We start from the raw sequence: 25566 nt of genomic DNA on the forward strand, positions 1-25566 counted from the left end.
TCACCGCCTTCGATGGTATATGTTTTATATATTTGAATGGTTATATTTTACCACGTAATCCCCAAGTATAAAATGCACCTCCTTTTTCTGTATTCACTCCCTAAATTAAACCTTTCAAAAATATTATATCTCTCTCTTATATTAATAATAAATACATGTTCATATATCTTTAAACTTAAGAAGTCATAACCACGATTAGTAATATATGATATCGAGATATTTAGAGTCAACATATATATTTTTCAGGACTAATTATAGATTATCCCATGTAGTTAGTTATCTTTAATGTCTCGGTACTTATACTTTAAAAAGTTACATTGATATTTTTATAGTTACGAAAATAAAATATTTATGTCTATTTACTATAATAATGTCAGTTTTATCGACAAAAACATAAAAATAAAGGGTAAAAAAATAATTTTAACATTTGATGGCTGATGACGACATTGATGGTGTCGACAACAATGCAGTTGCCTGGTCATTTATGACAATAATAAGGTCTGCTCTAATAGTGATGCTACTCGCCTCCATGAGGAGCACGTCGTTGACCCGCGTCGCTTTGCATCTGCGTCGACGTTGAAGTAGTTGGCGAGCAGCAACTGCATCGGTGTCAATACAGATGGCGGTGGCCGTAGTGACGTCTACAGCGCAATGTGGTAGTCACATCACCACTAAGTCATTGGGTGGATCCTAGCCTCGACTGAAAAATGAGGTCGTCGGAGCTTCTATCACTCCCTCGTGTTGCCATGTCAATTCCGACACCACCTCTAGCCGAGCAACCCTTTCGTTGCTCAACAACTACATCAAACCTGACATAGATGTAAAGTAGCGAAAGGGCTGTTTAATGAGAGGTGGTGCCGGAATTGACGTGGCAATAGGGGGAGCGGTAAGAGCTCCGACGACCCCAGCTTCGAGTTGAAGCTAGGATTCGCCTAACGGGAGCCAACGACAAAGCAGTCATCATCTTTGTCATAGACACTGTTGCAGCCACTACCATCAACATCAATGCTAATGTAGTATTAACACAAACGCAAAGCGACTCACGACAGGCAACGATGAGGTCGACTATATGCTTCTCGTGGAAGCGGGTAGCATAGCAATGAGAGCGGATCTTATCATCATTAAAGGTGACCAAGTGACTGTATCAACGTCGATGGCAACGACGTCGTCGTATACTATCGAATATTAAAATTATTTTTTTTTTTTTTTTATTTTTATTAGTAAAACTGACATCTGTTAAATGAATCTGAATATTTTATTTTTTATAATTATAGGAATTGAGACGTTAAAGATGGTCATCAATGGGTTTCGCTCCATTCAAATCCGTCTCTGTTGGTCAATCTTGGGAAGGCTGAAATCTGTCCCCCTCTTTTTTCTCCTCCACTGGCTCAGTTCTATTTATAGTTTTTTTTATTTGTTTCCATATATAAATATGTAAGAGAAAGAAAGGTAGATCTCCCCATACTCAAAAGGCTGGCTTTTTGACTCTGCCATTGACAGATAAGAAGACGCAGAGGGTGAAGGCAGTATCAAGGCCTTATCCTCCTCTCCCAAACCAGTAGAGAGAGAGAGAGAGAGAGAGAGAGAGAGAGAAGAATGGGTTGGGGAGGAGGCGCGGAGGACAGCGGGGAAGGGGTAATGGCGACGGATTTCTTCTGGTCGTACACGGACGAGCCGCACGCCTCGCGCCGGAAGGAGATCCTCGCACGGTACCCTCAGATCAGGGAGCTCTTCGGCCCCGACCCGTGGGCGTTCCTCAAGGTGAGTAGACGGTCGCCTCGCATTCCTCCTCTCTCGTGGCATGCATTTGTTGCGTCTTGCTTGATCTTGCCTTTTTGTCCACAAAGATCGGATTTTGAATCCCTTCGTTTTCTTGTTGCGTTCTTCCGCATTTTTTGGGATCGGAGTCTCTGTCGACTATGTGGCGTTTGTCGCTTGCCCTCGCATTCTGCTCCAAATGTTTTCTTTTGTTAATACCATCTGATGCAATATTTTGCAGATAACTGCAGCTGTCGTGCTTCAGCTATGGACTGCAACCTATCTTCATGACGCGAGCTGGCTGAGGATACTAACAGTCGCATACTTCTTTGGCTCCTTCCTCAACCACAACCTCTTTCTCGCCATCCACGAGCTCAGCCACAACCTCGCCTTCTCATCCCCGTCCTACAACCGATGGTTGGGGATCTTCGCCAACCTCCCAATCGGTGTCCCCATGTCGATCACATTCCAAAAGTACCACCTGGAGCACCACCGGTACCAAGGCGTCGACGGCATCGACATGGACATTCCTAGCCATGTCGAGGCTCTGGCCGTCACCAACGCCGTAACCAAGTCCATTTGGGTCCTCTTCCAGCTGTTCTTCTACGCCCTGCGACCCGTCTTTCTCAAGCCCAAACCCCCTGGCTTATGGGAATTCACCAATCTGATGATCCAGCTCGCGCTTGATGTCTCTCTGGTCCATTTCTGGGGATGGAAATCGTTCGCCTATCTGATACTCGCAACATTTGTTGGAGGGGGTATGCACCCAATGGCCGGCCATTTCATCTCCGAGCACTATGTGTTTAGGCCAGAGCAGGAGACTTACTCCTACTACGGTCCCCTAAATATGATGACATGGAGCGTGGGATATCACAATGAGCACCATGATTTCCCGAGAATCCCCGGTAGCAGGCTCTACAAGGTGAAAGCGATTGCGCCGGAGTACTACGAGAGCTTGAAGTCGTACAGGTCTTGGAGTCAGGTGATCTATATGTACATCATGGACTGCACGGTTGGACCCTTCAGCCGGATGAAGAGAAGGGCATCGAAGGATGCTGCAACCACCAAGAAAGAAGAGTAGGGATGCTTTCCACAACAACCACTGTTGCTTGATTCATTGCTTCTCTGTGGTGTTCCCTACCACCTGCTGTCTCTCCGAGTTTTTGGATGCACGATTGGGTCCTTCAGATGGAAGGAACATGTTTTACTCCATTTATCTGACCTGTTATGAATAGATCGACGGGATGGAACTTTTCCACCTCTTAGCTGTTTCATCATTGTAGCAAGCATGTCGCCATGCATTCCTGTGGTGGATTACTGTTTGCAACATTTTGCTAGACCGGCTTCATCTTTCTCCACATGATGACTTGCTGCTAGAGTAAGGATATGCTCCGACACTACTTTAGCTTTACTATTTCCTAAGGCTAACTACATATTTTACTCATGTAATTAGAACTTTTTTTATCTCTACATTTAAAAAATTAACCTTAAAATTTTTTAAGGTTAATTTTTTAAGGTTCACGTCGTCGATTTTATCAAAGAAATACAGCACGTGCAAAAAAAGACATAAAACAATGGCAAAAAGATAATTTAAACATTCTAGTTACGTTTTTGATGGTGACAAACGATAATGCCGCTGAATGCCATGGGTGGTTGTGGTCAACGATAACATTAATGACTTATGCAGCTTCTTATGGGAGGGGGAGGAGGAGGACGAGAAGGGAAAGCAATGATGAAAGATGAGGCAAAATAAAAGGAGGAAGAATATGTTGTAGATGCCGACGCTTTGCATCTATGTCAATGCAGATGCAGAATGACAAAAGGCCCACTCTGCATATGCATTAACGCTGACACAAATACAGGTGTAAAGCGACGTTCGACATTTGCATCGACGCCACTTTGCATCTTCGGCAATGCCGATAACGTTTTGCATCGCTCGTTCCTTCTTCTCCCCCTTGTGCATGTCGAGCAACAAAAGGGGGAAGAAGCATAAGCACCGCCCTTTCTACATCATTATCGACGTCGACACAAATGCAGAACGTTGACATTTGCATAATCCTCTTTCTACTTTCCCTTTGCCTCACTTCCCGCTATCGCTCTCCCTCCTCATTCTCCTCTTCTCATAAGAAGTCTCCTCATTCTCCTCTTCTCATAAGAAGTCACAGAAGTTCCCAATGTTCTCGTCGACCATAACCACCTGCGACACCGTTATCCATCACTATCGAAAACATAATTGTGATATTAAAATTACTTTTTTGTCTATCATTTTCGTTGATAAAATCGCCTACGACATCGTTGTCCATCACTATCGAAAATGTAATTGGGATATTAAAATTATATTTTTATCTATCATTTTCGTATCATTTCTTTTTCGTTGATAAAAATGATAACTTTATAACTATAGATATTCTAATTTAATTTTTTTTTAACTCTAAGGATCAAGATACTAAATAAATCTAATGACAGAGAATAATCTATAATTAACCCCTATTTTCTATGACCAATTCTCATTATATGAAATGGACCACTAAACTTGTTCAGAAATGCTTCTCCTTCCAGTGAGAAAGGGATGGAATAATGAGAGGAGTATTGTCAAACCAAACCGCGGATCCTCCATTATAACCCAAGTATGTGGCTCATTTCTTGAGAGAAATATTGCCAAACCAAAGGTCGTCTTCTCATATAACCCACATATGTGGCCATTCCCCGACAAAGAGGAAAAAAAACACCCTTACATGTTAGAGACCATCAGATTGAAGTCAAACCAAATTGGTATCAACAAGCCGTAACACCAAGAAGTTAACTAATAAACCAAAACGTTACCGTGAAAAATTCAGAGTGATCTTTGAAACTTAATATATAATTTGCAAGCAATTAAGATAACATGAAATCTCATACAAACGTGATAGGACAAGCAACTTGTTGCCCATATTTTTGCACAGGACAAGCAAACTCAAAATACATCAAAACCGTCTATTGATCACTCAGATAAAATTTTAAAGATATCCTACCGAAGAACAGATGAGTATTCAGAGCAGCTTGCATCCAAGCAGATTAGATTTTCTACATAGCAACATCAGGATCCAATCTTTTCTGGATAGCAGCTGCAGCCTACAGAAATAGGAACAATACTAGTTATACTTTTACCAAGATGTTCAAATGTTTAAGGGTTGCATTCTAAAGTCAAAAAAGAATCACCTCAAAGTTTCCCAACTTATACTGATACATCATTTCTTCCCTTAAACGAGACTGCTCCTTCATTGCTTGAGCCTAAATAATCAAATAGACAGATTACCAGAAGTTACACAATATTGCTGGAGAAGGCACCTTCCATTTTAAAGACAATACTTTACAGGCTGATATAAAGAACTAAATGCAGTAACATTTTGATTTGCTGCAGGAGTGCTACACTTATTTTTGCTTAGATAGTGTATCACTTAAATGTCAAAAAAGAGATTGTTTTAATGACCTGTGTAGAACAAAAAATTTGAAGAGAAAAAAAAAAGAAGCTTGTTTCATTTACCCGTATAGCACTAGAAATTTGACGATAGTTATTGCCAGGTATAGGTCAATGGATTTATTGGCACGGAACAAGATGAAAGGTTAGTATTAGTATCGGGTAACAACGTTTCTTAGGTATTCACCAAGAACTAGATGACACTTAATTTGTGGTCCCACATGTCAAATGATGACCAGCATTACAAGATATTCCGCTTTATGTCTATATAGCAGAATAAATCTTAACACGTGTCAAGCAAGAGAGATCACTCGCAGAGCCTAAATACAAAAAGTATCCTGTCACAGGAGGTAAGGTCTTTTCTTCATGAAGATTTCAGATTATATCGAGCCATCCATATCAATAAAAAATCTAGTTGATCAGTTGGCTTTGATGTAAATATTGAGGGAAATAAAGATGTGGACCTTGTCCGATCCAATCTTCATGAGCACATGATTAATTGTAATTCAGGCAATAATATTAATCAAAACCATTCTTTAGCATGCCAAACTGAAAAGAATTTAAATACTAGTGTGATGGCTTGCGCTGATATAGCAACAAGATCACATTTAGATATTAAAGGACCAAAATACAAATAAAAAATTGTAAAATATTCTCACCATGCCACTTTGCATTGAGCGCTTCAAAGCCTCTACTTGTTCTTCTTTTTGTCTTTCACGCTCCCTCAGCAATTCAATTCTGCATCAGCATCAATATTCTGGTTCAGTACAAGTTCAACTATCAAGCCTTTTTAACACAGTTATAAGACCATTACACATGAGAATCCTTTAAATGGATCAAATGAACTTGGAAATCATTAGGGTGAACATCAGGAGACCTGTGCTGTTAAGTGAGGACATTAAAATACTTGAAAAAGATACAGACCACTAAAGTGATGTGTTCTCTGTCATTTATAGATATTGCTTGGAATCCTAATACATCATGTAGGAAAACAGATAAAAAATGAACATTGACCATTGGTCCATAACGAGGTACATTGTCAACAAGGGAACATCTAATAAAACCTCCATAAATTGATTCCTCAATATACACTATAGCAAATTCAAATCCATTGATTCCTCGATACATGTGCACACTAAATGTGAAAGCCATTCATTTGCATATTTCACATGAAACTCATCATTTCCATTATTGCCTGATGAATGATCAGTTTTTCTAAAGATCATGATTAATGTAGTTGAGAAAATGTATCAACGATCAACATGGGTGATTGATAAAAAAAGTGTATCACCAATCATCATGGATTGCAACCTAATGACTTCAGATTAAGGAAATAATTCTGTGTTAGCTGGGTTTCTAATTAATATGAAACAAATGAATTAATGAACCAAGGTTAAACTTGAGACACAAGTTAAAATCCACAAGGTTACCATTTCGATAGGAAAATAACACCAAATGCATACCTACGCTGTTCTTCATCATCAAAAACTGTACGTTCCATCTCTTGGAATTTCTTTGAGCCTTTTTTCATCGCTTTTTCTATCTTACGTCGATGATAGGCATCTAAATCATAGTATCTGCAAAGTAAATTAACAAATGACTACAGATGCTGGGAGCATACATATAAACAAATTTTAAATATATCAAATACTAGATATTGCCAATAAAGCTAAACTTATTTGCATCATTTAAATAAATATACTTGTACAAGCTTAATCCTGTTGAAAAGACTTACAAATAATAGTAAACATAACTCTCAGGCCATTGACTAGTATAAATGTAAAAGCATGTCCTTTGAGAAAATGCTATGTTAAATGTTATAGCTAACATGAGAGAGCAACATTTGTGAATTTTACTTTGGAAAACCTGATTAGTGGCAGCCATGGGCATGTAATTTCACATGAAAAGCTAGACGGTTCTGACTTCTTTTACATTCTCAAGACGATGTGACGTACAGTCTTATAATCATGGTGTCCAGAATTATAAGATAAAAAAACAATCAAAGTTTACACTTTCCAGCCTATGCCTACCAAATCTAATAATAGTTTGGCTAGGATAAAATGTCTAGCTCAGAAAATGTATGCCACAGATTAAATTCAATGAATTTCAAAAAGATCATTAGGCAGGGTTAAGAATCAAGCACAAGATGGTAATTTATTTGTTAGAAACGATGAATGTGAAAACACTGCAATAAAAACCCCAACAAAAGCTCCTGTAAACACCAGATAATTTAACCCAAAACATGCCTCCAGAATACGACCTTCAACTTATCTAAAAATTTTCCTTTTCCCTCTTGCTAAACCATCTTTCAGATATATATTCATAAATAAATATACAATATATGAAAAGACGAAAACCATAAACACAAAAGTCAAACAATCAAGTATGTTCCCAGAAGAGATGCTAACACAATAAAATCAAAGAAATTAAGACCACTTATGCAGTTCATTTTGAAAAAACAGCACACAAATCTTTACAGTCTGCAAAAAAATAAAAGGTAATGTGTGCATTTGACGGTTATCAGCCTCATGGCAAATTAATAGATTGCTAGAGCATTTTCATTTATAAAAGCATTAAATTAGAAGCTTAATCGAGAACCTTACTTCTTGGATGGAAATGTAGCTGTATTATGGTCCTCCATAAACCTGTGTGGAGATAGAAGATCAATATCAGACACGGCAATGATAGTTGAAATATACTTGAAAACTCAAAGATACGGCTCTTACAAAACAATCATGGACAATTAGACAATTGTGAATGATAGAATCAATAGAAATAATTTGTGTTACTTACTCTTTGAACATTTGTTTCTCTTCCCAATTTGACAATGCTTCCAGATTCACCTATAATTCATACTCAGAGACGTCAGAAGTAGTTTGATGACCTCTGTTTTTCCAAGTTCCATATAATAGACTTAAAAAAAAAGATTTCCCCAGAATTTGGTACTTAAAACATTCTCTAAACTAGGATAGCCAAAATAAACAAACAAAAGATATAGCTTTTTCTCTAATTGCTTCAGTTAAACTATCAATCTAATTCTGATCGACAGAGTGTGCGAACAAAGAGATTGAAAAGTTGAAGAGATTGGAAGACATCAGTTGCAAGTTTCTTTAAATGACTTTAACCATCCTGAATAATCATAGCTTCCTCATACAATTAACACACTAAGAACAAAACCTCAACAAAACTGAACTATTAATTAAATCAATAAACAAGCTCCAAATCTGGTTTAGGAGCAAAATAGCACACAATAACAAATTTTTCTGGACACATTGGAGCAAAATTCTCGATGGCCATCCAAGAAAGGTCCCATACACCATATTCTAAAGAGAGGAATTCTTTAAACAACACTTATTGGTTGTGAAAAGGGCATTGACTATAAAAAAAATCATCAAAGGAATCGAAAAAGTATTTCTTGACAGAAAAAAAGAAGTATTATCTCATAATGTAAATCAAACTAAAAATAGCTCCATTCTTGGTTGCATGAATATTTAACGTAGTCTGTATAAGATAGTGATACCTATCCTTAATGTGAAGGAAGTTGTCTTAAAACCCTAATGTTGTCTTTTTCAGATCTGTTTAATGACAAAATACATATCATCAAAATCAAATCTCAAAATTACTATTGGAATGGACATCTAGGAAACCTAACCTGTGTGATCATATTTAGTAAGTCGCAGGGAAAAGGATTCTCCAGTTTCAAATAAAAAATGCTAAAATAGTTTAAACATATGATAACAAAGACCCAATTTTCTCATTCAATGAATATTAGAAAAGGCCCTTAGCATGGTTCTATGATATTCTGATCTGAACTATAAAGCCAAAGAACTACAGATTTGCACCTGAATTGGTTTCTTGCAAGAATGAATACCTGTTTCACTTCTGATAGCCAAGCAGTAAACTCAGGTCGTTTATTCCTGAAAGGATTGGAAGAAAAAGCATTACTTGACGAATGATGATTGATGAGTGGATTTTGCATATAAAGTAGTGATTGTTTTCGCAATATGCAGCTCACCCTTTTGCCCACCAAAAATCAAAGTTTCTATTGTAGTCCTAAATCTTTTATGCCTTCTACCACATCACATACCACACAATCATATGAAGTACTAACGTCTACTTAATGATACAATTGTATGTGGCAAGAGAAACAACAGAGACATAAAATAAATCTAAGCATGTACAGTCCAAGTGAGCTTCTGGATAGTAGAATATCTCGTATGGCACTCACGGAATGCACAATGGAAACCTTTTCCAATGTAACAAACCAGTTGACATCGAATTGTGAAAACGTAGACCCACGGGAGACTAAGGAACGACAAAAAGGAAGGCATGACTCTTGATCACAAAAACACTCACCACATGTCGATTTCTCTGATAATGCCATACTTCCCCCACGAATTGGTGACTGCCCCTTTCTTCGCCCCTTCTTTCTCCTTCTTCTTTTCCTTGCGCTTCTTCCTCCTCCTCTTCGCCTCCTTCTCTTCCTCCCTCCTCTTTCTCTCCTTCTCCCGCTCCTTCCTTCTCCTCCGCTCCTTCTCAGACTCCCTCTCTCGCCGCCGCTTCTCCTTCCTTCTCCTCTTCCTTGCCTCGCCGTCGCTCTCCTCCGACTCGGACTCGCTGCCGGACTCGTCCGTCTCGGACTCTGTGTACGAATCGGAAGAAGTCGAATCATCCGACTCGCTCCCCGACGCACGGCCTCTCCTTCTATGGCCTCTCCTCGAGCTCCGGTGCCGCCGCCTCTTCTTCTTTGATCGAACTCTGTCGTCGCCGGAACCACCGGAACTCTCCTCGCTCTCCGTCTCCTCCTTCCGCTTGGATTTCTTGTGGCGACCGAGATGAGGGCCGTCATCGCCTCGCTCTTGCACCTCTTTCTCTTCCTCCGGAACGGATCCGTCTCGATCCTTCGCCATTTCTAGCTAGGGTTTCGATCGTTCGCAAGCGAAGACGACGAAGGTTGGCAGAAGGAAAGCTCGCCCGATACTAATGACAAGTGGAGGAGAAATGGGATTGCGGTATATGGCAGTGCGGCGAATGAACGGTCTGATTGAACCGGTGGCACGGGGTATGGGGATCACCGACCAGTGGATTGAAGCCTCTAATTGACGCGCACCATCGAGCCATTGGCGGTTCGGCGGTTCGGTTCGATCAAAGCTTCTAATCGACGCGTCGCACCGTGCCATTTGAGGTTCGAACAGCCGTCTGATTCGGATCGACTAAGTTGGAATTTTGACGCACAACGTCGTTGTGGGGAAAGATCTTGTTTCGATAAGTAACTTTTTTAGCCATCGCGGCTCAGTTCGGGTCCGGATGACGGGGATCTCCCTGGGGCGTTCCTCGGGGTCTCCCGGCAGCCAAGCACGGTGGTTCGGGTCGACAGCTCGGGTCGGCGGGTCGGGTCGGTAGGTCGGGTCGGGAGGCAGCACCGCCGTAGCACCGGGAAGAGGCGACACCGTCTCGCGCCTGCACACAGGTTGGGCCGGGAGCTCGGCCCGACCCCTCCGACGATCAAGTTAGAGAAAGATGTGGAGGGGGTTTAGGAGGAGGAAAAGGCCTCCGTGCGTTGAGTGTGTCCTCTCCCCCTTTGCTTAGGACTCAGGGGTATTTATAGAGGAGGTTTGATGTTACCTGACGTAGCTGTCTGACATTACCACTGGGGTTGCGTGGGAGGCTGAGCTACTGCAGGGTATGGAGAGCCTCGGGTAGTGTGTCGCTCAGGGGGATGCTGTCATGGCGTGTCACATCGCCATTTTTGCCCTTATCATATGCCCCCCCCGAAAGGAGCTATGCGTCGGTTCTTGCATGCAGGGGGTCCGATGCATGGCTTCTTACTTCAGGTGGGCTGGTCACGCAAATCCGAGGCATATGACGTAGGCGGGCTAGCCGTGCGGACGCGTCTCGTGCAACATGGGGCCAAGGTGAGCAACTCAGTCAGGAAGCCGAGCAGGGTTGGACTCGGGGCCGATGGAGCCGATGAGGGCTGAGGAGCACAGCGTAGGGGGGGTGACCGCGTAGGTGTGGTCCCGGAATGGCGTAGAGCCGAGGGCCAAAGAGCACAACGCAGGCGAGGTGACCGCGCAGGTGTGGTCCCAGGATGGCGTAGAGCCGAGGGTCGGGGAGCTCAACGCAGGCGGGGTGACCGCGCAGGTGTGTCCCGGGTGGCGTAAAGCCGATGGCCGAGGAGCACAACGCAGGCGGGGTAACCGCGCAGGTGTGGTCTCGAGATGGCGTAGAGCCGAGGGGGTGTCCTCGAGCATTAAGCGACCGAGGCGGCCTTGGGCATTACACGACCGAGGTGGCGGCCTCGGGCATTACGCGACCGAGGTGGTGGCCTCGGTAAGCATGGAGCCAAGGCACTCGGCGCAGGCAGGTTGCGACCGAGGGACGTAACCCAGGTGGGCAAGGTAGTGGATATGGCCGAAGAGTTCGGCGCGGGCAGGCTGGCCGCACAGGCGTGTCTCGGGGTTTATGGAGCCGAGGGGCACGACGCAGGCGTACTTGGCGGCGCTGGTCTGTCTCGGGAACATGGAGCCAAGGAGCACGACGTAGGCGGGCAGGTTGCGCAGGTGTGGTCTCGGTCATCATGCTGCCGAGGAGCACGACGCAGGCGAGCAGACCACGCAGGCGTGGTCGCGAGGGCCATGCGGCCGAGTAGCACGATCAGGCGGGCAGGACGCGAAGACGTGGCCTCAGGCACCACGCGGCCGAGGAACACGACAGGTGGTCGGGCCGCGCCGAGGTAGGTCTCGGCAGAGATTGGCCGAGGTGCTCTGTGCAGGCAGGCTGCGACCGAGGGACACCGCTCAGGCGGGCAGGCCGCGCTGAGGTGGGATTTCGGCAGAGAGTTGCCGAGGTACTCGGTGCAGGCAGGCTACGACCGAGGTGGTGGGCTCGACAAGCATGGAGCCGAGGCGTTCGGCGCAGGCAAGCCGCGGCCGAGGGGCGTGAACCAGGTGGATAGGGCCGTAGAGTTCGGCGCGAGCAGGCTGGCCGTGCAGACGTGTCTCGGGGTTTATGGAGCCGAGGGGCACGACGCGGGCGTATTGGCGGCACTGGTCTGTCTCGGGAACATGGAGCCAAGGAGCACGACGTAGGCGGGGTGATCGCGCAGGCGTGGTCGCGAGGGTCATGCGACCAAGTAGCACGATCAGGCGGGCAGGACGCGAGGACGCGGCCGAGGTACACGATAGAGGCGGACAGGCCGCGCCGAGGTAGGTTCAGCGCAAGCAGGCTGCGACCGAGGGGCGAGACCCTGGTGGGTATGCCGCCCTGAGATGGACTCGACAGTGAATATGGCCGAGGAGCTCGGCGGAGGCAGGTTGCGGGCGTTGCTCAGGCAGGCAGACCGCGCTGAGGTAGGCTCGGCGCAAGCAAGCTGCGACCGAGGGGCGAGACCCTGGTCGGTAAGCCGCCCTGAGACAGACTCGGCAGTGAATATGGCCGAGTAGCTCGGCGCAGGTAGGCTGGCCGCGCATGCGTGTCTCGGGGGGTATGGAGCCGAGGGGCACGACGCGGGCGTACTGGCGACACTGGTCTGTCTCGGGAACATGGAGCCAAGGAGCACGACGCAGGCGGGGTGACCGCGCAGGCGTGGTCGCGAGGGTCATGCGACCGAGTAGCACGATTAGGCGAGCAGGACGCGAGGACGCGATCGAGGAACACGACCGGCGGTCGGGCCGTGCCGAGGTGGGTCTCGGCAGAGATTGGCCGAGGTGCTCGGTGTAGGCGGATAGACCGCGCATGGGGCCGAGGCGCCGAGGCAGCGTACGACCTGCAGCGTGTTGGCTGCGCATGAGGCCGAGGGGCCGAGGCAGCGGGCTGCTTGCTGCGCATGGGGCCGAGGAGCCGAGGCAGCGTGCAGTGTGTTGGCTGCAGCGTGTTGCTGCGCACGGGGCCGAGATGAGGGAGGTGCGTGGGCTGGCCGCGCGCGTGGGGCCGAGCCGCGCGCGTGGCCGAGGGGTCGAGACGCGCGGTCTGGCCGCGTGCGTGGGGCCGACGCGGGCGAATTGGCCGGGCGCGTGAGGCCGAAGTGCTCGGGCTGGGCGCGCGCGCGGGGCCGAGCCGCGCGCGTGGCCGAGGGGTCGAGACGCGCGGTCTGGCCGCGTGCGTGGGGCCGACGCGGGCGAATTGGCCGGGCGCGTGAGGCCGAAGTGCTCGGGCTGGGCGCGCGCGCGGGGTCGACGCGGGTGAGACCAGCCCCAGAAGTCGCTGCTGCTGGTGTAGGTCGGCTGCAGCGGAGCAACCAAGGAGAAAGCTAACGTACCGTCATTTCGGGCCCTCCTTCTAGCGCCATTCTGTTACAGTAAGTAACTTTTTTAGCCGTGGCCTCGGGGCTGTCGCGGCTCAGTTCGGTTCCGGACGACGGGGATCTCCTTGGGGCGTTCCTCGGGGTCTCCCGGCAGCCAAGCACGTTGGTTCGGGTCGGCAGCTCGGGTCGGCGGGTTGGGTCGGTAGGTCGGGTCGGGAGGCAGCACCGTCGTAGCACCGGGCCGAGCTCCCGGCCTAACCTATGTGCAGGCGCGAGACGGTGTCGCCTCTTCCCGGTGCTACGGCGGTGCTGCCTCCCGACCCGACCTACTGACCCGACCCGCCGACCCGAGCTCCCGACCCGAACCACCGTGCTTTGCTGCCGGGAGACCCCGAGGAACGCCCCAGGGAGATCCCCGTCGTCCGGACCCGAACTGAGCCGCGACGGCCCCGAGGCCACGGCTAAAAAAGTTACTTACCGTAACAGAATTTGGATGGTTGTTACGGTAAGTAACTTTTTTAGCCGTGGCCTCGGGGTCGTCGCGGCTCAGTTCGGGTTCGGACGACGGGGATCTCCCTGGGGCGTTCCTCGGGGTCTCTCGGCAGCCAAGCACGGTGGTTCAGGTCAGTAGCTCGGGTTGGCGAGTCGGGTCGGTAGGTCGGGTCGGGAGGCAACTCCGCCGTAGCACCGGGAAGAGGCGACACCGTCTCGCACCTGCACACAGGTCGGGTCGGGAGCTCGGCCCGACCCCTCCGACGATCAAGTTAGAGAAAGATGTTGAGTATGTCCTCCTCCTCTTTGCTTAGGACTCAGGGGTATTTATAGAGGAGGTTTGATGTTACCTGACGTAATTGTCTGATATTACCACTGGGGTTGCGTGGGAGGCCGAGCTGCTGCAGGGAGAGTCTCGGGTAGTGTGTCGCTCAGGGGATAGGCGTGTCACATCGTCATTATTGCCCCTATCAGATCTAATACAAGATGATATGGTTGAGAATACACCTCGAGCGAGGAGGTAGCGAGGGAGGGATTGAGCCGTTCCCTTCATCCCTGAGAGACGCCGTCGACACAAGCCGCCGACGATGCAGCTATTCCGCGGGGCCTGCAGTGGTCGAAGCTCGCCTTACCGTCTGAGGAGTTCCCGCCGCTGCCGGAGGGGGTGGCCCGACAACCTTTTCAACCTGGTGGCCGCCGTCGGGGACTCAGACGCTCCGTGCTCCTCATGCTCGACCGTCGAGCCGTGGAAGGCAATCCCGTCCGCGAGATTTATCTGAACGAGATGGTGAAGCAGATGCGCGGCCGCCACAGGTACGCTCACGCCCTCGAGGTTCGCCTGCCTACTCTCTCCACTTTCTTCCTTCGGTATTTGGTATTTCTACTCCTGTAGTAAAGCAAAAGCCTTCCACAGTTGTGGAGTTGGCCTATTAGTCATGTTATTTGTTTCATCTGTTGACGACAGTAAGTTTATGATGCTTGACAAGTGTGTCGGCAGAGGCTTTCTTCCATTAAATATAGGAGACCAAAAAAATGCTCAGCAGCTTTGCTTGCAATGTGGGTGGAAATTGGAACTGACATTGAAAAGCTTGCAACAGTGGCTGTTATCTTCCAAGAAATGAAGAAGCTTGCTCAGTCTATGTTGAGATGAAGCTGGGCTGTACCAAGTTTGGAATATGTATCAAGGAGAAGGTATATGCGCATGATATGTGGACTGATGTAGAGGGTCCGGAAGCTATCTTGAAGGAGTAGGAGACATGATTTAGAGTGTGCCGATTCTGCAATTTGCAGCATATTATACAAGAGGCCATGTAGAGAACCAGAGTGTCAGTAATCAAGGTCATTGAGGGTGGAAGAACACCTCGTGCTATTGCAATGGGCACATCAGCTGCTTTGTATTCGAAGTGTGGTTAGCGATGAGGGCTGTGGATCATACCATGACGGTAGAACCTTGATAACCTTAAAGATCAAAAGGATCAGTGGAATGAGCAGAAGAGATTGCAAGGTTGTTGAGACATCATGGTCTTCCGACGAGGGAAATCTATGAATGCTTGCTGACGATATTCGTGTTGGCCGGGAAACCACCAACAAAACATGGATTTGATGCAGATGAAGAAATATTTAAGATTCGGTAAGAGGAAAGCCCGCCACAGACGGGCTAAGAAAAAGAAAACACTGTTGAGCAGGTAGATTACGAAGATGATGAAACAATAGGCACAGAAGTAGATCATAACTCAGAAATAACATTGGTTTAATGTCCATACTGAGGCAAACATTTGCAGATTCTTATGGCGGATAACATCTGTTACCTTCAGCATGATATTAACAGGCTGAAGAACCGTACACAGAGAAGTGTGCATGCTCAGAAAAAGATCAAGCACACAATGGCACAGCAGAGGAGGAATACCCAAATCTGATGGAGTGACCTCTCCAGCTCCATCTCCCGCCTCCTTCGCCTGCGGCTGCCCTCATTGCCACCCATGTGGTAAGGATTCGAGTAGTCAACGCTGGCCCACTCCTGATCCCGGACCATCCACGAGAGCACCGCCACCGCCAATCCCCCCAGCACGCCGCCCGCCATCGAGTGGCTCGGTTGCAGGTAACGGTGAGGCCGAATCTCCGGGTACCGCGCCTCGTTCGGCCCGATCGCGCCCCGGCGGGCCGGCCGCGGACGACGCGGTACCTCGACGCCCGGGTGGGAGTTCCTCCCGCAGCCTCGGTGGCCGCGGCCGTAGAGCGGCACCAGAGCGTCCAGGGAGAGGGCGGCCTTGCATACGGGGCACAGCTGGGGGGCGGCGCTCTCGGCCTGCTGCAGCCACCTGTATATGCACGGCCAGCAGTAGAGGTGGCCGCAGAGCGTGACGACCGGCTCCGCGGCGACATCGAGGCATATGTTGCACTCAAAGCACCCGTTGCCGGAGGCCAGCGCGCCGGCGTCCGGCTCGCACGTCTTCCCAGGCTCGTCCCCGCGACGGGATTCCCCTCGATGGCCGTCCATCTCGCTTGGGTTCGGTGCCGCTGCTTGTTGCGGTTGGCCGACGACAAGGAACGGTGACAGCCGCAGCAAGCAAAGTCATTCATAAAGACGAGCTTACGTGTGCAACTTTTAAGATAAGGCTGCCGTTGGTGATCTTTTGGCTCGCGAACGGCACGAACCTTAAAGAACAGATGTGAGAAGAAGGCGGCGCGGATGGCAGGTAAACATCCCGGACACCATATAACGAGAGAAACAATTGCTGAGGTTGCAGAGAAACAGATGTGTGTGTGCTTATCGTCTTCCCCACTATTTTGAGATAGAAGAAACCCATGAAGGTTGAGGAAAAATATGTATCATGGCTTTATGGTCTGCATATTATTAATTTTCTCTATTTTATTCTTCCATTTAAGATTGAGAACGATTCAGATATGCCACCTTATGATTGTACATGGTATCTCTTAGCCATTATAATATGCAGCATAAGATGAAGCTACAGCAACCATTACATGGATGTCCCCAACAATAGTAAGGCACAGGAACAAGTTCTCTCGGAGATGGTTGAGACAAGGCCATCGACCTTCTTTCTTAGTCTTCGTCTTCCCAAAGTCATCGCTCGACTCCAACTCTGATGTGACCAGAGTGTTCTTTTTTTCTTGTTGAGAGAAATGTAACACAGTCGAAGCGTAATGCTCCACCGACTCTGTGGAGGATGAGAAGAGAGAAACGACAGGAACAGAGACAACAGTCTCAGTATCGTATACCATTTCTATGACTACTGTCCAAGCAAGCAACGTGCGTCACAGCTTGCCACAGGTCATGTCAGAATTTATACCATTAAAATATTGTTCGACACGTCTGGTCCGATAATTTCGGGACGACAACATCTCGCACGTCGAGCCAGAATCCGTACTAATATCGTGTTATGTTCATCACGTTAATCCACGTATGATCGATCCTCTCACGACAGTATAAAGACTTTTATCCCGACCTCCAAAAAGAGGAGAGACTACTGACTTGCTCGTCGAAGGGACCAAAGTCATGGATCATCCGACGAAGACCATTTTTGCAAGAAAGCAGCCCAACCTTGAGAGTCGCAGACCGATACCCCTGTGGCGAATCATCGACCAACCCACCTCTTGACTCGATGATCTAGTCGGCTCCGACAACCAGCTCAGTCGACAGAAGGCTCCCGACATCGACCCGTAGATCAAGCCGTGTTAACTCATCGGCCACAACACATTCGTTCTCCAATAGCAATAGTAGGTATTACATTAAACTGCATCATAGATTGGAATATTAAATCTATTGCTTCTCGGAGGCAATGAGAGTTCTTATTGAACTAAATCATTGTTTTAGATACTTCGAATTGAAACTGATTTAGATATACCTAACTGAATCGATTCGAAATCGATTAATTTGGTTTGATTAATCAATTAATCAGTTTATAATTTTAAATAATTTATATATATATATATATATATATATATATATATATATATATATATATATATATATATATATATATAGAAATAAAACAATTCAATTCATTGAATCGAAACCTTAGATTCAATTGGGCAATATGATAATATTTTTAAAATTAAATCTTTGGTTTTGATTAATCGATACGAATCTATTAAGGATTTAGGACAATAAACTCAATCGGATTAATATTTTCTAAATTAAAATTGATTCAATTTGATTTAAACCAAATAAGGTTACTCACAATCAGAATCATTTATAACTTTCAAAATCAAATCATCTCTGAATTAATTCGAAACAAATCGATTTTGAACCAATTTGATTCAAATTTTATTTTGGTTCGATTTTTTTATTTGATTCGAACACCCCTTATCTAATCTTAATGGTCAAATAAATTAGACAAAACCAACTATATAAAGAAATTTTCAAAAAAAAAATATTATTGCTAGAAAAGGTAAATTGATCCTCTATATTATTGGTAACAAACATACATGAAATGAGAACTAATAGCCCAAAGCCCTTTTCACTTTTCTTTAAATAAATAAGAAAGGCAGGAAATCTTATTCACAAAAACACATTTGTTTGATGTTGCTGTAAACACACAGATGGCACAAGCAGTAGTCAGGTCTATTGCACGTAACATTTCTTATTCTTCCAAATTCCAATTACTACTCTAAAAGGTCAAAGGCTAAGGCACTTTGCAAATCCTTTCACAACATCTACACAGCACTTACTATCAGAAAAGCAAAGTGCAAACATTACCCGGACTCATGTTGATAGCCTGCAGAAACGCCGAGAAAGTGCCTGATCCCAGAGAACAAATGCATTTACCTCGCTACAAACTTCTCGATCGATATAATGAGGGTACTTTCTGGCACAGCCCCGATGACAGCATCTTTCTTCTCGCCATTTTTTAATATCATCATAGTTGGGATGCTTCGAATCCCATACTGCGTAGTTATATCGGGGTTTTCATCTGTGTTGAGCTTATAGCACCTGAGCTTTCCTTCGTAAACCTTTGCCAGTTTAATAATGGTTGGCTCAATCATCCGACAGGGCCCACACCATGGAGCCCAAAAATCTACGAGCACTGGAACATCAGAGTCCATCACGAGAGACTGCCATGTCGCCTTGGACACATCTGGAACTATGATATGGTAGGCAGAACTGATTAACTAATGAGCCAAAAAAACAAAAAGATAATTTGACAAATAAATTAAATGAAGTGTAGTTAAAGATGTGCACCAAACCACTTAAATTAAGCTATCATAAACTACAAAAATATTTGACCATTGTAAACAAGACAATATGTTAACTTTGTAGCCAATTTGATATCACTACACAGAAAGCCCAGTGACATGATCATATGTTATCTTGGATTTTGGCTCAGGCCAAAAGTATAAGACCCGACCTGATTACTGGGACAGATGGATTGGACTTTTTCAAAATCAATTGGGTTGGGGTTGCTGAATCTCAACCCCAGTCTAACTTGGATTTTATTAGGGCTGACTTGGAATCCAACCTTGAGTCCAACCAGAACATGAGCTGACGATAGTTTAACTTGACCCATCCCAATAAAACCAATGTGACAATACAAAGAATAACCAATATATGCAGAAAGATCACTTAGTATCATCCCCAGTAACAAGGGCATAAGGGCATGCGAGCAACATAGGTTCAATCATTCTTTCATGTTAAAACAACCGATAGGAATAAGACCATTAAACAGTACAATCAGCAAATATACAGAAAAAGAACAGGTGTGCAAAGAAGTTTTGTGTTTAACCATAATGTTGAAAGATTTGGAAGAATATTTTGTATCATGTTTCCCCTCATCAAGCTAATTGGTTGATGCACATGAGAGATCACTCATGGGAGTAGATTGTTACCCTCAGCACATGATACATCCATAGCCAAAATGTTGATTGGGCTACAAATCAACTAAGCTATTAGAAAAGTAAAACCCTCAAAATATAGGTTTACTGTTAGCTATGGTAGAGGAAAAGTCTCTTGTTATATGGTTATTCTCTTTTGTGGGCAACACTTAGAACTGAACTAACTCGACTAGTCAACATATGCAGGGTTTGGTACTGTTTTCAATCACCTAAACTAACTTGGAATTGGATTCTCTAAACTACTATACATGTAGATATATAAATAAATATCCCCCATGACACAAACACACACAAAAAAGGAAAAAAAATGTTCAGGCTAGTAATCCAATGGAAAATCATTTACCAGTTAAAAGAGTTGCATCGAGCAAAAAGATGCACCTAGAGAAATATCCTTATGAATTACTCAAAAGACAGAATGTTCTAAAACAAGTGCAGGAATATCAAATGAGAACAAAAACATACATACCAATCATGGAAGCAACAATGCTAATATTTAACATTAAAACTCCAACTCAGGAAGGTTCCTAAATAGGTATGACACTATGCCATCTGTCAACAATTTTCAAGTAGTAGAAGCGACTCAAACAACAATCAGTAGCTGCATAAATATGTTCCTCGATATATGGAGAACACAAAGTTTCCCATGTTGCTATTAATCAGGAAGGTATGCATGCCTTTCTTACTTTCTTTTATAAGCTCTAGAGAACAATTTAGGTAAAAGATGCTTTCAGAAGATGAAAAGTGATACAAAGAGGAAGGGAACTCCACAAACACCAAAACAAATCAGCTAATGGCTTTGATAACAAAGGATATTCAAGCTCAGAATACAATAAATTTGTCTTCTTTCTGGTGAGTGGATGGCTGCTTATCAGGACACACAACAAGGTTGAAAATTATTAGGTATCGTACTTTAGTTTGAACCTTTGGTTACAAGAAGATAGTGCTGTTGATGGACCATGTAGATGGCTCAGCTAGCAACAGCTGATGGCTAAAAGAAGAAAAGATCATTTAAACTGCCGTCATTTAGAAATGCTACTTTGATGAAAAACAAGAAAATTTAAATAACTAAATTCACAAAACAATGTACCAAAAGGGATTTTTTTATAGCCTAGAAATTGACTTCAATTGTTCACAGAGGAATTCGATAATGCTGCAGCATAGACCAAGTTACCAGCATGAAGCCCATTAAATAGGCAAGATTTGGTGAAAAACACTTTTTTCTTCATAATGCAGAACGGGGAGCATCGTTTATATCCAATAACAAAGAAGAAAAGTTCTTCTAATAGTGTTAGTGTTTCCTAATCAGATAATCCAACGATCAATGCCAGGAAAATAAGGTTCCTTCTCTAAAAGTTGCTCACAACCAAGACTAATTAGCTCAAATTACTCATCTTTAATCGTTTCAGGCAACACATCACACAAGCACACAAGCAACATAAGACGCAAACGAAGAAGAAGAATCTAATCAATTGGATCTTAGAGAAGAAGAAAGAAAAGGCGGAAAGGACAGAAAGCATTACGCCCGGTGGTCGTCTCTGGGGCCTCACAAACCACGGCTCCTCGGCGGACCGCCCTCGAGCTCGCCGCGAACGAAACCCCCGGAAGGCGCGTGCATCTCCTAAGGCCCTCGAAAACCGGGAGAAGCCTCGTCGCGCGTCGGCTGAGGGAAGAGGAAGCCGGGGCCAGGGCCGCGGTCCTCGGCACCGGCAACGCCATCGACGCCGTCAGGCGGGGAACCGCCATCGATTCGACTCGGTGGTGGAGTAGGAGGAGGAGAGGAACGGGAGTTGTTGAGATCCAATCGATGTTGTGTTAATTAGCCAATGTGGTGAGATTAGCAGCAAACTAAGTTTGGGCCGCTATGACGCCCAATCAATTAGTTGTGACATTTTGTTAGATGGATATAACGTGGAACACAAGACGGGTTCATGGGGTTCGTGGTGGCAGGCACGGCGGCCTTCGAGGAGCTATCGTGGGTGCTGTAGCCGATCATGGCCGGCTATGCCTTTCCATCGTTGAGCTTTAAATTAAACAACAGCATTCTTAGAAAATAGGATTGTGCATCCAATTTATATGGTAACAAGAACCACATCATGCACATACCAAACAAATACTGTCATCACTTCAAGACATGGATAACTCAGTTGGAAAGGTTTACCTTGGAGAACCTTATTACAAGAGCACTGCATAACTCATATCCCGCAGGTTGTTGCCATGTGTTTTTGATGATATTAATATGATAATGAACCCAGGTTGTGCAAATGCCAAATGTGCAGGGTTCTACTCTTTGGTGCTTTCACCGGCACCGGCACCGGCACCGGCACCGGCACCGGCACCGGCACTGGCTTCCTTCAACTCTGATGAATCATTCTCCTTCAGTTCTGCTTCATCACCGTGACCAAACCGACCATCCTGCTTCGTCTCTTCATCATGGTCTCGATTTGCATGGGTTTCCACTGGATCATCCTCCTTTGTTTCTGTACTATGTTCTACTTGTCTGTCTGTACCATCCGTGATCTCGGTGCTTTTCTCCGTTACTTGAGAGGTAGTGCCATCATCGGTCCCGTCCGTCGTGGGCACTGTCTCGTCCGTCTTCTTGATCGTTCCAACTTTGACGTATTTGCTCATGAATTTGTATTCCCAGTCTTGCAACGCGTCGAGCTCAAAGGGGCCGAGGCCGGAGATATCACCAGTCAAATCTACTGGTTCAAACGACATCTTTGCCAATGCTCTACTCGCATCTTTCCCAGCAAAGAGTGCATATGGCCCACCGGGTCCATAGAACATCCTAAGACAACATAAAAATAAGGAAAACTTTTAGATGCAAAAGATGTTTGTTGATACACGATAGGTAGCAAAGCAGGCTATATAGGCCGAGTTTAAATGGATGAAAAGAAAAGGCTTAATTGTCAGTAGCAAAACATGTAATCAACAATATTAGAAATAGGCTTTCACCACTCATGTCGCAAGGTAAAAGTAAAACCATTAAATTCTTTGGAATATGCAGGCCATTTGATATGAGATGTTGAATACTAAATATCATAGCTTATCTTGAAACCATGACGTAGAGAAAGTGTCTTGCTTTGTCCAATGAAATGGCGTGAATTAAGCGTTGCGCAATGTCATTGTACTAAACCATGGTATTAGTCCAACTTCATTCAAACCGGATCTATTTGTTTCGATGTCTTCGAATTATTCACATTAAATATGAATAAATAACTGTCCAAATCAGAAACTCCTTATTTGCTTCCCAAACATATTCACACAATTCTTTTCATATTTTCCAACAAGAAATGGTCAAACAATACATAAAATCAGTTGAATCATTATCTTCATGAACATCAAACGAACAAATTACAACAATATAATGTCCAACAATTCGGAGTTGGCTACATGAACCTTGCCCCTCCATTTAGTTATATGTAGGGAAAAAGTAACGATCAAAGTAAAGCAGATCAATTTTTTGGTGTTTTTGATAAAGCCGACCTAGATCGTTCTAAATCTCTCCTTACGCCACTAATCCTAATCTACTCAACTAATCTAACCAAGTTAAATATAGGTATTTATAGGTTTCCTTTTGACATATTCATACCATCATAAAAAAAATTTCCGCATTGTCTTCCATCAATCTTATACCAGAGTGTCTATAGATGCAAAGAATTATTATTCTCACTTCACTGGTAGTTTTGAAAAAACCAACAGAAGAAACTTCTGATGGCTTAATCTCATAATAAATCTATATATGAGCCATGACTACAAGACACGTAAAGAACAAAAAAAAAGGGTACCCAATTAAAAAATAAACAAAATACAAAAAAGGCAGAAGAACTAAACCAAGCTATTAGATGGAAACACAATCAAAATAAAGCATCATATGGAGATTGCATGTTGATCATAAACTACACCACAACTATGTACTGAAGAAGGATGCAAAATTTTCTATATTAGATGAGCCAAATGTAAATAAGATTCCAAACTTCTTATCATTTCTTTTCGAGAAAACCATATATATTATGCTACAACAGAGGTGATTGATCACAGACCAAAAATATGTCTAAAATTTAACGACTGATAAAAACTTATTTGAATCAGGTTTAAGTAGCTGGAATTTGGTACTAACATGTTAGACATCATTGATCAAAATGAAAACCAAGCATGGTGCAGAACTGCTACCAGCTCAAATCTTCAAATAGCATCCTCAAATTTTAGAAAAGCAATCTACCTTTTCTAATCGGCCTGCTGAAATCAATCACTCGGCAACAAAATAAATAAACTTACTGCATCCTCATGGTTTAAGTAGTTGGAATTTGGTACTAACATGTTAGACATCATTGATCAAAATGAAAACCAAGCATGAAGCAGAACTAACTACCAGCTCTAATCTACAAATAGCATCCTCAAATTTTAGAAAAGTAATCTACCTTTTCCAATGGGCCTGCTGAAATCAATCAATCGGCAACAAATAAATGAACTTATTGCATCCACTTTGACAACAGGACAAATCCACATAAAAAAGACAACAAGTCCTAGCACTTTATGATTAGTTGCTTTTTTATTGTTGTCAATTCTGAAATTTGGTACCATATTAGAGCGAGACCTAAGAACAACTATCGTATAGTGTAACTTCAATATCAATAACATAGACTTCATATGAATGCTGAATAAGAAAACAAGTCCGATGAAATGTTATCCAACCAAGACGTATCACAGAAGATTAAAATGTTGTATTACTGCAAACTGTAAAATCAAAAGAAAAGGAGGAAGGAGGAGGAGAAAGAGGCATAAGAGATTTCAGGACGCGATGATTACTCCACAAAATGTGTTCACTGAGGAATCAGAAGGCAGGACATGTATTCCAAAAGGAAACGGTGAAACAGGAAAAGGTGAGATCAATTCATCCATCAAACAAACAAAAAGGGGGTCAAGAAATTCATCCATCCCGGACATATCTTGAAACCCTAAGAGAACTGTGCATAAATGGAAACTTATGATGCACTTGAACAAATAGAGAACAAAGAGGGAGACGCAGCGAACCTGCTCTGGGTGACGTCATAGATCTGACCCTTAATCGCCATGAGGAGCGGCTTCTTCGGATCGGAGCCGTCGTAGGCCCGAAGCTCCTCCTCAGATACCTCCCCGAGCTGGACGGGCGGCGCAAGGGGTTCGACCTCCCGAGACCGCGGCGGCGGGGGCGGTGGCGGCGCCAGAAACCCAGCCACCGTGTGGTAGAGCGCCACAGCCACCGCCAGCAGCGTAAAGAACGTCGCCGGCGACAACCCCGTGTACGCCTCGATCGCCCTCTTAGCCACCTCCCAAGCCTCCGCCATTGCCATCTCACTCTCCCTCTCTCGCTCTCTCTCTCTCTCTCGGAGCGGAAGCGGAGAGTCCAAAGCGACGAAAAGGGGCGATGGATACGATGCGTTCTTTCGGATCCTCCCCGATTCCAACTCGTACATCTTCTCATAAATGGACGGTCCAGATTCGTTCTTTGGGTAGGGATCAGCTCTAGATGATCCTACGGCCCCGACTCATCGAGATCCCATATCAACTAATAAATAGCTGCCACGTTGATGCACGGTTCTTAAAGCCGGCTGGCACGATCAGCGGAGCCCTGCAACGAACGGTCGTAACTGCGATCCGCTTCGTTTACCGCATGCAAACATCGCCTTCGAAAACACTGTTGCCAAACATCTTTAAATGTTGATGATGTCACTTGAGCTCAATGGAGATTAGAGAACAACATCGAGATTATTTTCTAAGCTCG

The 25566-nt window shown here is 44.9% G+C and overlaps 5 protein-coding genes across 5 annotated transcripts; 1 reads left to right on the top strand and 4 right to left on the bottom strand.

The window, feature by feature from the left end:
* Positions 1 to 1481: 1481 nt before the first annotated feature.
* Positions 1482 to 3097, top strand: LOC103972020 (sphingolipid delta(4)-desaturase DES1-like). Its single transcript, XM_009386212.3, has 2 exons — positions 1482 to 1761; positions 2000 to 3097. The coding sequence occupies exons 1-2, from the start codon at positions 1597 to 1599 to the stop codon at positions 2837 to 2839; spliced, it is 1005 nt and encodes a 334-aa protein (XP_009384487.2). The 5' UTR covers positions 1482 to 1596; the 3' UTR covers positions 2840 to 3097.
* Positions 3098 to 4583: 1486 nt separating this feature from the next.
* Positions 4584 to 10270, bottom strand: LOC135626731 (uncharacterized). The gene is made up of 8 exons (XM_065132307.1): positions 9572 to 10270; positions 9087 to 9132; positions 8009 to 8058; positions 7819 to 7860; positions 6679 to 6792; positions 5875 to 5953; positions 4957 to 5028; positions 4584 to 4869 (listed from the first exon to the last, which is right to left on the bottom strand). The coding sequence occupies exons 1-8, from the start codon at positions 10123 to 10125 to the stop codon at positions 4822 to 4824; spliced, it is 1005 nt and encodes a 334-aa protein (XP_064988379.1). The 5' UTR covers positions 10126 to 10270; the 3' UTR covers positions 4584 to 4821.
* Positions 10271 to 14458: 4188 nt separating this feature from the next.
* Positions 14459 to 16449, bottom strand: LOC135627291 (E3 ubiquitin-protein ligase RMA3-like). Its single transcript, XM_065133338.1, has 2 exons — positions 15859 to 16449; positions 14459 to 14856 (listed from the first exon to the last, which is right to left on the bottom strand). The coding sequence occupies exons 1-2, from the start codon at positions 16447 to 16449 to the stop codon at positions 14833 to 14835; spliced, it is 615 nt and encodes a 204-aa protein (XP_064989410.1). The 3' UTR covers positions 14459 to 14832.
* Positions 16450 to 18513: 2064 nt separating this feature from the next.
* On the bottom strand, positions 18514 to 21673 carry LOC103972024 (uncharacterized). Its single transcript, XM_009386217.3, has 2 exons — positions 21323 to 21673; positions 18514 to 19054 (listed from the first exon to the last, which is right to left on the bottom strand). Exons 1-2 carry the CDS (start codon positions 21543 to 21545, stop codon positions 18735 to 18737), a joined length of 543 nt encoding a protein of 180 aa, XP_009384492.2. The 5' UTR covers positions 21546 to 21673; the 3' UTR covers positions 18514 to 18734.
* A 229-nt stretch (positions 21674 to 21902) lies between these two features.
* On the bottom strand, positions 21903 to 25227 carry LOC103972023 (membrane steroid-binding protein 1). Its single transcript, XM_065132309.1, has 2 exons — positions 24837 to 25227; positions 21903 to 22590 (listed from the first exon to the last, which is right to left on the bottom strand). Exons 1-2 carry the CDS (start codon positions 25133 to 25135, stop codon positions 22083 to 22085), a joined length of 807 nt encoding a protein of 268 aa, XP_064988381.1. The 5' UTR covers positions 25136 to 25227; the 3' UTR covers positions 21903 to 22082.
* Positions 25228 to 25566: the final 339 nt, after the last annotated feature.

This window comes from Musa acuminata, chromosome BXJ2-11 (genome assembly GCF_036884655.1).
Source record: "Musa acuminata AAA Group cultivar baxijiao chromosome BXJ2-11, Cavendish_Baxijiao_AAA, whole genome shotgun sequence".
In the NCBI taxonomy this organism is placed as follows: Eukaryota; Viridiplantae; Streptophyta; class Magnoliopsida; order Zingiberales; family Musaceae; genus Musa; species Musa acuminata.